The sequence below is a fragment of the Cydia amplana genome, chromosome 12, assembly GCF_948474715.1.
Source record: "Cydia amplana chromosome 12, ilCydAmpl1.1, whole genome shotgun sequence".
Taxonomy (NCBI): domain Eukaryota; kingdom Metazoa; phylum Arthropoda; class Insecta; order Lepidoptera; family Tortricidae; genus Cydia; species Cydia amplana.
The window spans coordinates 9,029,365-9,043,756 of record NC_086080.1 but is presented as its reverse complement, the minus strand read 5'-3'; the positions used below and the strand labels follow the sequence as shown (position 1 = coordinate 9,043,756).

The 14,392-nt window shown below is 37.1% G+C and overlaps 1 protein-coding gene across 1 annotated transcript in view; it reads right to left on the bottom strand.

Annotated features, from left to right (window-relative positions):
- The window catches only part of LOC134652994 (autism susceptibility gene 2 protein-like), a 77,058-nt gene that overhangs the window by 31,943 nt on the left and 30,723 nt on the right, over window positions 1-14,392 (bottom strand). Inside the window, exons 4-5 of the mRNA XM_063508267.1 lie at window positions 13,859-13,894; window positions 13,005-13,031 (exon numbers count right to left, since the gene is read on the bottom strand). Of these exons, the coding sequence (XP_063364337.1) occupies window positions 13,005-13,031; window positions 13,859-13,894 (63 nt within the window). The remainder of the gene's footprint in view (window positions 1-13,004; window positions 13,032-13,858; window positions 13,895-14,392) is intronic.

Below are 14,392 nucleotides of genomic sequence, written 5' to 3'. Positions count from 1 at the left end.
TCGAGTGCTAACACTCGCCCGCCTTCAGATAATTACAGCCCTTTGACGACGTGTCTTTGTCCTACACTAGAAAATGGCAACCATGTTTTCACTATTTTAACAATCCCACTCATATTTGCTTCACAAAAACACAAACTTAAACTGTTGCTAGTTCAGAGTAACAGTAAATAAAATAATATGAGCGGAAAGCTCTGTTACAGTGTATAAAACAACAAAAGATTTGAGTACCGTTCGCGTACGATTCGTGTAGAAATGTAAACACAGTGCGATTGTTAAAATTCCGTTTAAAAACAACAAAGAGTAAATTGGCTAAGTGAAAAAGCTCACAGTAACCGAGATTGTCGGTTTCGAAAACAAAAGCCGTAGATAACTGAGTCGGAAATGCGAGAGTTGTAAGGCTGTGTTTAAAGTTTTGTTTGCGTCGTTGCAAGTTAAGTTCTATCCAAGTCGAACCAGTTAGAGTCAAGGAAGTAGTATGGATCTTGGTTGAAGTTTGCTAGCCGGCGAACTAGCGGGCGGTGGGTTGGAGCGTCCCCACTCTTGTTATTTCACCCTCTCACCTACGCAAGGGGTTTCTACTCTGAGCCGTTCTGTCGCGCAAGATTAAGACGCTTCTCGCTTTACTGTTAACGCTCTGGCTTCCGTTCTGAATAGCATCAAGTATGTTCTCCACTTCCTGCTCGCTGACTTTAATAAAACGCGATCAGATCCAAGTGCGCTCTTCTTAAGGAGTAGTACGTTCTTTAACGAACTTAAAAGGTATTTCGCGATACATTTTGCGACAATTTTATTCGAGAAAGTTTAGCGGGCTTAACATCTGAAGTAAATATTCGTAAGGGTGTCTTTCTGAGCATTTACCGGAACTATCTAATTATAGTCGTTTGCGTAATGTGTCAAGAAGTTTTTTAATTGGCATTATTTAGTGCTTATTTTCTTTTGGTTAGTGTTCGGTTTTCCAAACCTTGGTTTTCCATGATACACAGAATACACACTAAGATTTAATACATATAGTCATACATACCAATAGGTAAATTATTGTAGCAAAGGTATTGTAATTTGCGATACCTACTACCAATATACTGATTTTCATATAATAATCCGACGATAATAAAAACCGATCCGATCACTATGTTTACATCGTGAAAAGGCGCGTTGCCGTTGCGATTACTTATCAGCTAGAATCTAGAGCTCGAGGTTAAATCGTTAGTTAATGTTTTCCTAGAACTACATAAATCATACGAGTAACAGCTGCACGATTGAAACCGACAAGATGTTAAAATATGAGCAGCGACCGGAATCGTTTATCTCACGTTGTTACGTTACACCACTTCAGTTATAAATAAAAGTGCCGAAGAAAAGCCAGATAAGACGGAAGAGAAATAAGTTTAACCGAACGGGAGAAAGCATTATCATTGGCTGCGAGTGAGGAACAAAAGAAAATGGTGGAGCGCGAGCGTACGAGAGTACTTTATAGGCGCGTAAATATGTTTTATATCCCTCTACTGTCTGTTATACACTGGCGCGTCGGCGACCCATCCCAGCCCGGCCGCCTCCCCCGCCAGAGGGTTGCTTCGCTCTCGGAAATGCCGAGCTTTAATAAAACATATATTTTTCCGAGCGAGGAAAATACTGGGGAAACTCGCAATTTGTTCTTTCACTTTATGCTCGTTTACAAGACAAAAGTGGAACATTCTGGAAACATTATGTTAATCACGTAGTTATAGAGTTTACACGATTATTGCTATAGGTGTGAAGTGTTGGCACTATCCTCATAATATAACATATAATATGACAAATAAATAAGCGTAAATGTTGGGTGGTACTAAACGGTGTCTTTAGTGGCTTAGTAAAGGCGAGAAATCGTAAAGCGTGGATGGGGGAGTTGGGTGTTGTGTAGTTGATTAGTGACATTGTAGTGTTTAATCCAGTGTATGGGAAAGGAAGTAGTACAGCGAAAGAAGTACTGAACATTAGACCAATGGGTTCTGAGGCAGTTTGGTATTATGGTGGACCTAATCTTGCGTGCCGCGGCAACTTCGCGGGCGAGGGCGATTTATTACCGCTCAGTTCCCGCAAAACAAGTCAACTCTAACACTAATTGTTACAACTTCTTATCTAATATGAATTTGTCTCAAGGAAAAGTTATACAAAGGTTTATTTTTTTTCAAAATATGAATATTTAAATTAGTTTAATAAAATAATAACGATTACATTTCCCTAAATAAAATTAGGAACAAAGGAAAATAAGCTTTGGCTGAAAGCTGATTAAATAGCAGCAGCAAATATTAAAAAGATAATGTCAGAGCGAATTTATATTCGGATTCTGCGAAGTGGATTAAATCATTCTACTATTTTTTCTTTCTATTACGAGGGACTCGAGGGAGACGGTTTTATGATGAGAAGGTGGTGTTGAAGAGAGATCGGTAGCACTTGTGTACTCCGTGGCATAAAATATTACACCCGTGGAGAGCACTTTCAATTAACCGCACAGGTTGGCGTCTATTACCAAGAGGCGCGCCAATGCGCGGAATGGGAAACATTTTATACGACGTGATTTCACTTTTAGATTACATATTTTGAAATTCCCTCGAAAAACTTTCTTCACGTAACGGTTAAATAACAGTGTGGGATATTTTATTGTTTGTAATGATTTTTTACTAGATGATTTGTATTGTAATAAAAAGACATACGTATTGTATGTAAATTCCCTTTTTAAGTAAGCAATTTTTTTTTTGCCTGTTCACCCTTGATTTGATAGTTGCCGGGTTATATTCCATTCCTTGGCAGTGCGCATAAGAAAAGAGGAAGCAAAGCGCTATTATGTAGTGTTCCTATGTAGAATTGTAGATTCCAGAAAATGGTCAAAATGTCCGTTAGAGTCGGATTTCCGGTATTGTAAAGGAATTTCAATATTTTCAATGTTTCTTTTTGACTTGGTCCTTTGCATGGCTCATTAGGTAAGGAAAAATAATTGAATAAGATATCTACCTTTACAAGTTTCAAACACGAGGTAGTAAAGTTATTAAGATATTATACAACAGTTACAGAATATAAATTACACTCAATAAGGCTTGACAGTAATTGCATCTGTCTCCGCGCAACGGGTTCTTGTGCAACTACTGTATTGACTCGTCATTTATTATTACCACCATAAATAAAATATTATTCATATTATGTTGACATTTCTCAATTATGTTTTTTCTTGACGACAAATGTCATTGAAACTCCATACAAGTTGTAGCTAACCTTTTAAGGAACACGACGGATAATACACAAAAGTTTTTCGTTGATTTTATTGAGTTTGATATGATTATTTTTCCAGCTTACTCCATTATCTAAAATATTTAAATAGTGTGGACCATCTCGTTATTGGACGAAACTACCGCTGTACTACAATTATTTTCTACAGTTTAAGTACCTAATTAAATATGTTAAGTTTTAAAATTGTTTAAGTTTACAAATTTCTGGAAACAACAAACAATAACAGGAAAGCTTAAGCAACAAGGAAAGTAAACATCCGCCATAAACAGATTATTAAGATTACTGATCAGATGTTGAGAAATCGCTCTACAAGACGAGGATCACATACGAAGTGAGAGGCCAAAAAATTGGTAATAACCATTGGCACATAATTTTGAGCTTTCTCTTCTCACGTTACATAACGGATCGAAGAGCACAATAGGCGTTATGTACCTACACGTACGTTCGTTCGGTTACAGGCATCCGATAAGTATTCATGAGCCTATTAATGCGGCGGCACCCTTGCTCGTGTACGCACAGATTGCGCGCAAGCCAGCCGGTCTAATCGACCAGAAGTGATATGCCACCTGATGAATGATGATGAGCTTTGTAACCCGGTCCTGAAACTGATTTATTGAGTGAAAAAGTGCGGATAAAGCTTTGTGAACAAGTAGCCCTCGTCTGTTAATGGGCCACTACCATTATTTATTATCTTACAAATGGAATGCCTCTTGGTACCTATAAATATTAAGTATCAGAAACTTAGAATTCGGTTATCATTTCGGATCGGACTGGGAACACCTAGAAAGGTCAAGTTTTTAAATTCCAAAACTAGTAATTACTCTGGACGTCGATTCTGTTTCACCAATTTGATATTCTTTTCACCTTATTTCGATACGAACTTGATCGTGTGCACAAGTAAAATAAAAGCCACAAAACAAATGTTTGTCGAGCAGTTCATAAATACCGCTTATTAAAAAAACTATTTTAGTTATTTGGCTGCAATCTCCGCTCGAAAACTTACAAATTCCAGTGACATTTAATTAATTTTATAAAGAATTCCACGCTAAATTACACGTTCATTTTGGAATGGACTTGAAACGACAATTCCATTAGCGCTGCCGTAATATTGTCAGAGAATACCGTGTACAAAGGACAATATTGTGTGCACGTCACTATAACTCGGTTAAATTACATCCAGTGAATTCGTATGCATATATCGGAATATATTTTTAATTTCGATGCATATTAAATAATGATTGTGTTAATTTGGTAACGCAATCATTTATTTTCTTTCGTCGGCACGATAACATAATAAAGTTTTATGGTAATTATTTACTCTTTGAGTTAAATATTGGAACCGACACATTAATTTACGTAAAATATTAAACAGTTTAGACATTTTTAATGTTAATAGACCTACTAAACCAGTGGGCTTAAATAATGGTCAAGATCAATGATATGTTTGTGCTAACATATCCAGAATTACAACATATCAATAATAAACACTTTATTACAATGTATTGATTATCCCCGAGCGTGTGTGGTTTACGAAGCACATATTATTTATAAGAACCGATCGTTGTAAATAATTTATACAGTTGTGTAATGTTTTTTAAAGGCTATCTGGGAAAGTTTATTTTATATTGTTTTTCCATATGACTAAGAATATAACTTGTTATGTATTGAAATAAAGAGTCTAAATTAATTAATTAGCTTTTTATTCAACACGTTTTTACAGTTAGGTTACCATGACAGTCGGCGTAGTCTATGCAACAGAGCGATGGAACGTTCCGTTCCTCACACTCTCCTTCACTTATTTTTGAGTCTGACTTAAAGATATATCATTACTTAAGAAACTTAAGACTAACAAAACTCTTCTAGTTCATCAGCACAACTTAACATCTGATTAATGTGGCGCTTCCACTTTAATCCTTCTACATCTATATCATTTAATTTTATATCATTTAATTTTTTATTGGCGAATGCAATAGGTTTTACAACACCCTGTGAATCTCTATTTGACAGCACTACTGCAAGCCCGGTATCTGAAGCATCACAAGTCAAGATCAGTGGCAGTTTAGGATCATAGTGTCTAAGGTTATTAGCCGAAGCTAATTTACTTTTAATTTTTTTAAAAGCTTTATCACACTCTGGTGTCCAGATAAATTTGTTTTTTTTAGTACAGTCATATAAAGGTGCTAGTGTTGTGGCCATATGTTGTAAAAATCGAGAGTAATAATTTATTTTACCCAAGAATGATTTCAGCATGGTCAGGTTAGTCGGTGCTTTTGCATTTAATAATGGTTCAATATTGGACTGAATCACGCTGATACCATTTTTGTTTACAAGGTACCCAAACACCTGTAGGTTGGTTGTGAAGAATTTGCACTTTTGTGGTTTTAATTTGAATTCACATTCCTGCAATTTTTTTAAGACTTGACACAATGTTTCAAAAGTATTTTGTAATGAATCACCCTTTATATAAATATTATCAATAAATACTATGGTGTTGGGAACTTCGGCTAATTTTTTAGTCATTAAACGTTGGAAAGCCCCAGGGCCGGAACTTACCCCATAAGGCAAGTAATTATATTTGTATGTTCCAGATTCGGTTACAATGGTTGTACAATCTTTACTTTCCTCCCCAAGTGGGGCCTGTAAATATGCCTCTTTTAAATCCAGTTCACAGTAATATTCGCCATTTTTTAGAGAATTTAAAATATCATCAATATGAGGTAATGGGAAGTGATCAATTTCCATACAAGGATTTACTGTTAGCTTATAGTCGGCGTAGTCTATGCAACAGAGCGATGGAACGTTCCGTTCCTCACATAACTTACTAACGTTTTATTCTGTCCTTTGACATTCGACCTAAAAGGGATAGAACCTGTACAAATATTCATCTATGATTAAACTTGTTTACCCCATCGCACCGTCACAAAAGGGAGGATTATTAGGGGTACGTGTTCCTGATTGCGGGGAGTTTAATAAATAATAGCGGTGCTAGTAGTCGTATTAGCCGCGAGCGAGTAAGTTAGCGGAGTCCCAGAGGACCGGCTACGGCTGCGGTTATGGGTATTCCAAACGCCAAGCGCATCGCTGCGAACCAGTGTAAGTGGAATACTTGAGTATCTAGTTACATGGAAGACCAGGACTCAGTATATTTATCAGGATAGCAGAGTGGAAAGCTTCGTCTGTCATGGGAATATAGATTGAGCGCGGGCGGTCCGGCACGCTGCCTGCATAATGCCAGTTGCTGACTCCCGTTACTGCTAAGCTAATAACAGAGTTTGCATAGATTCGTGCTCGGGCTATTCATAACTTCTACTTGCTCAGTGCAAGTTTCATTTTGAAGGCGTACCTGTTTCGTGATATTTGTGTTTGTGTAACTCAAGTTTTAGATAAGCAGGAAATGCTGAAAGCATGAAGTCTTTACAATTTAAACCGTTGGTTAAAATAAAATGTTTGCATGTGAAAATGGTACATTTACAACATTAATATTTCATAACTTTACAGATATAGAATATTAATAAGGAAAATAGCTCACCCCCGCCCAGCTCTGTTCATGATATTAATTTTTACTGCAAATTCCTCTTATTTTCTGAATATTACCCGTCTGTAGGTGACACTGACAACAGAAAACGACAGATACATGCACAGTAGCACTGAGTGACAGTGCCGTACATTCTGAAAGCGCCAGTAACTCAATCCGATTCCACTCATGCTATTTGCACTGGCTCCAATTATGCTCCGCACTGATATGCAAATCCGGTTGCTTTTGACTAATTATGTTAGACGCTTCTGCAGCGTGCGCTCTTATATAGACGTGCAAGTTACCTACTTGCATTTATATGAGGTATAATTTGGATTTTGAACATCATCGACATACCTATCAGTACTATCGAGCTGGCCATATTTGTATTGATTTTCTTGAAAACAACTCTATAAATTTCGAAATTTACATTCATGGGGCGGACCACTGATCATGCAAAATTCGCGTGAAATAAAAAGGCAACTTGAAATAATACTGGACGATAAATATTATGCTGATGATTCAATTATTGTAGACATCACGACTTTTTTGCTGCCATTACTTACTACTAATTATTCACTAAAATCACGCTAGTTTCCTCTGATCTACTTGTCATCTCATAAACTACAGTAGTGAGACTAGTGAGTTTCGCCTCGCTCAGTATAATGTAATTAATCGACCACGCTTCAAGCCGAGTCGAGACTGATTTCCTCCTCAGATACCCATTTACCGGCATTATTATGCTACTAAACTTCCAATTCTATTAAGTTTAACGTTAAGAACAGATGTTCTGCATGTTTATTGATGAATGTTATTACTTTACAGCTGTAACAGGTATAATTGAGTGGAATTATGCAATGGTAATAGATGTAAGTACTTTAATGCAACATGGCAGTAAATTGCTTTGCATCCGTTAATATTAATATGAAAATTTAAAACTATAAGCGATGTGCTTAGTGTATTTTTATATTATTAGGTATTAGTATGTTAAATAATAAGACTCCCATGAAGTAGACTGTTTTTACAGAACCTCATTGCTTTAGCAAACTTATTTGCTTAAGGCTGCTAATTTCTTAACGAAATATGGCAGAAGCTTGATATTCCCACATGGTATGTAAATTCTTGGCCCGCGACGCGAAATTACTTTTTTAAACTGGAAAGTTGAAAAAAAATGTAGCAAGTATAAATTGGTTATGTGAATAACTTGTCACTTGGTCATTCAAAAAAGTGTCGTAAGTAGACTTGCACTCGCTCGCAAACTGACGTTTACGAGCGTGTTATCGTAATTACCGCGTTATGGTGAAAATTAATTGCTTATTTATGAATTTAAGTCATCTTTATATACGTAGCTACATATGTAATTATGTTTCCAATCATATTAATAAATACGTATTTAAATATACTTGAGTACTTCTTTTTTGCTGCTGCTATTGTCACCCAACTGGTGACATTTTACTCTTCCTAATTTTGGATTATTTATGTATAAGTATAAGGATTAAGAAAGATTAAAATGTAAGTGCCATTTGAATTGAACGAGACCTAAGCCGATTTAAGGCAAATAATCGTAAACGATTTTCCATTCAAGGAGTTTATGGTCGACGGTAGTGACATTGATATCAAATTAGATTTTGTGTTTAGCTCTTAACCGACGCGAAGGTAATAAAATTTTATAGCCTGATGTTAAATTTCAATTTCATTTAAATTTAATAGGGTCGTTTGAAAATTATTGAAAGAAAACTTAGGCGTCTAAAGTTTTTTGAATGGGTGTAATAATTACCTACAATTTGCACTGTCGTCACTTGTCCGTGTTTAACTTTTACTTAGCCAGTCCACTTATAAGAATAGCTTCTTATAATAAAAGCTAAAGTAATTCGTATAAACTTTGAAGTTAAATGTCGATACGAGTAGGCTACAAAACACATTATCATAATTATTTATGAAAGCAGCCAAGAAACGAAAGGTTAATGCTCAAAACTCATTTAAAATCTGAAGATTCCATTCAATGTTGCGGGGGATGGATTGCCTAAAATACTTTCATATTTAAACGTTTTCGCTGTGAAGAAAATTGAGAGAGATAGAGGATGGGGGAGTTTGGGCCGGCTGGCGGCGAAGCGGCCAGATAATTAGATTAAGGGGAACGGAGGCTCTGGCCGTGGTCACGGATTAAATAATAGGTACCATAATAGGAGATTCGCCATTCGTAGACCAGAACTGATAATTCTGTTGGTGTGGGGTCTGTGGGTGGGCGGGTGAGGCCTAATAAGCAAGTCTTAAGGTGACAGTCCATTTCCAACCGCAGCTGTATTACTGTTCATTTTACTATGGAAATTGACAGGAACAGCGACGCGTTCAGTACCAGTAGTGCAGCTGCGGTCAGAAATGGAATGTTACCCTTACAAAGCTTTTGTCAAGATGTTTTTTTTTAAGTACACGAAAAGAAAATTTCTATTTCGTGTGTGGTACATTTTCATTACTGTGTAGTTTTAATTTTACTTTGTCTACCCCTTTTGTTGCCAATGCTGAATATCGTTTTACAACTTACAAGCAAACAAATCCCGTTAATTACAAAACTGCAGTGCCGAAATTGCTTTGGTGACTGCATGACGAGCGCGCTTAAAAAGCAAAGCCATAGAAAAATGTGTTAAACTTAAGAATAGCGGGGTGAGAATAATTTTGGAATGAGTTTTTTCCGAGAAAACCGTATCTGTAGTATATAATCTGTGTCGGTGCTCCCGGACAATGCTACCTATCAGTCTTTAAAGCTTTCGGCTCCGCTCGGCTGCCGCTGCTGATTGTACTTGCAAGTTCTTTTTATTCTTTTCTCGTTCGCACTATTTCAATCACACTTTGCGGTTTTATTTTGTCTGATTTATTGGGACTGTAGCTGGTAGATTACTTTTAATTAATGGTGTTCAAAGATAATCATAGAATAGCAAGCTGTACTGTATTATTAGGTGAGCAGTCATTGGAATAATTGTGGATACAAGCGTACAATGATAAAGTATAAACTTGTTTGAGTTCCTTTCTACTTTGATATTATCACTTAATTCGGAAAAGATGTAAGATATGTTTCTAAAAGGGGATTACTACGTAACTAATCATATCCCAGTACGATATAGTACAGAGATGAATGTACGAGCAAACACAAATGTAATAAACTAAACCCCAACAGCGATTAAAACTCGCAGCGTAGCATAACTCAATTTATTATCGAAACAAATTGTCATAGCGACAGTGAAACGTAGCAGCGTTTAAGTAAATTTAGCATAAGGATGCGTTTAGTGTGGTGTACGCGCCGAGTAACGGCAAAGGCGGGTGTAATGTATTTAATTACAGGCACTTCGATACTGCAGCAATCTAGTAATTACCGAACAGAGCGGCGGCGCGTAATCAGCGCCCTTTGCGACCCCGACACGGAGAGCTCTAAGATGATATTATAATCGCTTAGTGCACAAGCGACTCAAAGGCTTCAGTGTAATATTTGGAATCGATACACTTAATATGCGCACATATGTCTCAGGTTTATTCACATGACGGAAATTAGCCTCAATATAAACTTCAAAAACTCTGGCAATACAATAAGAATACTAATTTGTCTATTTAAATAAAAAAAGTAAAAAAACCCAACATATTACTAATTTGTCTATTTAAATAAAAAAACACAACATAGGTATATGACGTGACATGGTTTTTTTATAGCAAAATTACAACGCGCAACGGCCGTTATATATTTATTTATTGCACAACAGGAAATTAACAATGCAAAAGACGTCCGTGATGCTTTAAGGCATTCTCTACCAGACAAATTAAAAAAAAAGGTTTAACCTGTTTCTCAAGCTTCTTCATATTACTATATTAATAACCTACATGTAATTAAACAGAAGTGTAAGAACAAGCGCGCTATACGATAGCATAACGCAAATTAAGTTACGGGTCCTTTGGTCAGAGTAACATTGGTTCGGCTCAGTGTTCGCCTCGCTAAGCGGAATACGCGCTCTAAGCTTAAACTCTGGCCGCTTTTGATTCGCATTTCACAACCTGTTGACGAGTTAGTTAAGCCCCTGGAGCGTGTACGGCACAAAGCGAACTCGCCTATTACCCTTCAGCTGCACGTCTACTGCTCTACCTGTCTCACTGACGTAGCTTTAATACCATTTAATAAACTGAACACCAAATGGCACTAATTATGTACCTACCTACATCATGTTCAGTTAGGTACATAACGTTAATTAAATGTAAGGGAAGATTACAGTATTTATACGTAAACATAATTTATAAAAAATGAAATGTTGCATGTTGCATTCCATCTTTTCTCTCTCAATTCCATATGATATGATACATAACAATTGTGTCAAATTAGGACGAGATCTTCACATATCGCCGTTCGGAGGACATACAAAACTTTAATAAATTGAATTAAACTTAAATTCACTTATTATTTTAGTTTGTCAAAAGCAGGACAAAAGCTTCCATGAAAGCTTTGCCCTAGCCAAAGTGAGTGAAAGTGATTTCCCTGTTTAAGCAAATAATAAAAAGCGGCCAAGTGCGAGTCGGACTCGCCCATGAAGGGTTCCGTAATTTATGACGTATAAAAAAAACTACTTACTAGATCTCGTTCAAACCAATTTTCGGTGGAAGTTTACATGGTAATGTACATCATATATTTTTTTTAGTTTTATCATTCTCTTATTTTAGAAGTTACAGGGGGGGGGGACAAACATTTTACCACTTTGGAAGTGTCTCTCGCGCAAACTATTCAGTTTAGAAAAAAATGATATTAGAAACCTCAATATCATTTTTGAAGACCTATCCATAGATACCCCACACGTATGGGTTTGATGAAAAAAAAATTTTTGAGTTTCAGTTCGAAGTATGGGGAACCCCAAAAATTTATTGTTTTTTTTCTATTTTTGTGTGAAAATCTTAATGCGGTTTACAGAATACATCTACTTACCAAGTTTCAACAGTATAGTTCTTATAGTTTCGGAGAAAAGTGGCTGTGACATACGGACGGACAGACAGACGGACAGACGGACAGACGGACAGACAGACAGACAGACATGACGAATCTATAAGGGTTCCGTTTTTTTTTCCATTTGGCTACGGAACCCTAAAAACTACTTACTAGATCTCGTTCAAACCAATTTTCGGTGGAAGTTTGCATGGTAATGTACTTGTACATCATATTTTTTTTTTAGTTTTATCATTCTCTTATTTTAGAAGTTACAGGGGGGGGGGGATAAACATTTTACCACTTTGTAAGTGTCTCTCGCGCAAACTATTCAGTTTAGAAAAAAATGATATTAGAAATCTCAATATCATTTTTGAAGACCTATCCATAGACACCCCACATGTATGGGTTTGATGAAAAAAAAAAATTTTGAGTTTCAGTTCTAAGTATGGGGAACCCCCAAAATTTATTGTTTTTCTTTCTATTTTTGTGTGAAAATCTTAATGCGGTTCACAGAATACATCTACTTACCAAGTTTCAACAGTATAGTTCTTATAGTTTCGGAAAAAAGTGGCTGTGACATACGGACGGACAGACAGATAGACAGACAGACAGACATGACAAATCCATAAGGGTTCCGTTTTTTGCCATTTGGCTACGGAACCCTAAAAAGCACCGCTTGTATACATGGTTTGAAATATAGGAAAACATGTCGCTGAAAATAAATTGTAATATAAACATATTTAGGAAAATACCCTTAGGGACATGATTGCTACCTTTTCCTTATGAAATGTATATTTATCATCGATATCTGAATAAAACATTAAGCAGTCTTTTGTTGTGAAACAATAGCTTAGCATAGAGTAGGTAAACAATTTGTAAGCAGGTGCGGGGGATGGGCATTGGGCGTCTCGCGAGATTAATCACAGCACCAAGTCGGGCCCGGCGCCCTGGCCGTGTATTTTCATTGCTTACACGAGCGCGGACGTGTCGAGTAAATCAGAAAACCAGCGAAACATGACCTCAAGATTCGTAACAATTATACAGCGCACATGTAATTATAATTCGACTTGCCGGCGCTCGACAAGCGTTTGGAATGAGAACTCCGTAATAAACCGAGAACGAGCAACTTCGCCACTTACATTACATGGACATTTATATCCTACGCTCTGTTTCAACTTTTCCGACGGACTTGACACCAGTTTAATTAATTCGCAGGATTCGTAAATATCGCCCCGACATTTGTACAACGTTTAAAAGAAAAAATAAATCACTTGCCTTGTCATCGTCGCCTTCACTATCACACTGCAAAAGGAGAAAACCGTCAATTAGTATATGTCTGAAACACCAATCTAAATAAACGTGCGAAATTACATGCAGTCTAGCTACTACTTATTCATTACTGTCACTAAGTGTTAATAAATACTTCAGAAGCGTTGAGTTAATAAAATGTTTATCTTTTTGTCTGTTTTGATAACAATCTTGAAGCGGTAAATGTAAGTTGTCCAACCCTCGATAGCAAACAAACGTAGATATTCCATCAGTGAACATGATATACGGCCAAAGTAACCCCAAGTAAAAGTAAAGAAACCTCCACGTCCTAAATTGGGGGAGTATTAGGTAGAATATCAATAAACAGGTGAAGAAGATATTATCGTATCATAAATCGACGAGAACGTTACAGGATATTTACGAGGCAAGTTCGCGCCGAGGGAAACAAGCAGGGATCAGACTGAGATATTACAATTTCAAATAAATACACAGCATGAAGTATTCAGGGCGGGAGCAGGTAATGTTATGTAGTGTGGAGCGCCGCCTCGACAAATCTCGTGATTTAGCTGCGATACGCGTCGAATATCGAGCAGGGGATGTGTGCCTTCCGTGATCAGGGTATATTTGCGCACTCTGATCGGAAATTACACCTATTACCCTGTTACACCACTTTCTATGAGTTAGTTCAAGCTTTAAATGAACCGTTTAATGTAAAAAGAAACAATAACCATGCGATGGCGACGAAAAGGAGACTATTTTATAAAGTAGCGCGGCGGAAAAGATTGCGATGCGATAAAGTGGTTCTGAGACATGCCAGACAGCAGCGTACACTAAACATGGACAACAATGATTATACTCACGATATAGCCTTTTCCGGAACTACAGCGGCTACTGGCCTGTAGGCAGGAGAGAGAAAGCGAACATATGAGTGGACTGGAGTGACTGGGGGAGGTAAAGTTTGTCTCGTCTCTCCCTAGACTACACACCACAGCGCTATTTGTTTTCAATCAGTGCGAGGTGACGCGACTCGTATTTGACTTTCCTGCGATTTGAATCCTAAGCACGGCATCGTGTAGGTTTTGGTGGAATTTTTATAGCATTAGAAGAGAGACGAGAGAAATAGCAAACGAAATAGAGGACGACATATCGTTACAACATTCTAACAGTTAAAGTACATCAGCAGTCACAGAGTGAATTTATTGTGCATGCGCGTCGGCGTGGCGTGGACTCCTATTCGTTATAAACTCGGCAAACCTAAGCGGAGACGATAATTAAGAGCAGGGCAATAAACTAAATTGATGGATACTTGGAGAAAGCGCGCCGCAAGCATTCTACCTTTCCTCGGGTCCTGTCTGCCAATTTGGTAAATAACTAAGGATCTACTTTTTTGTACA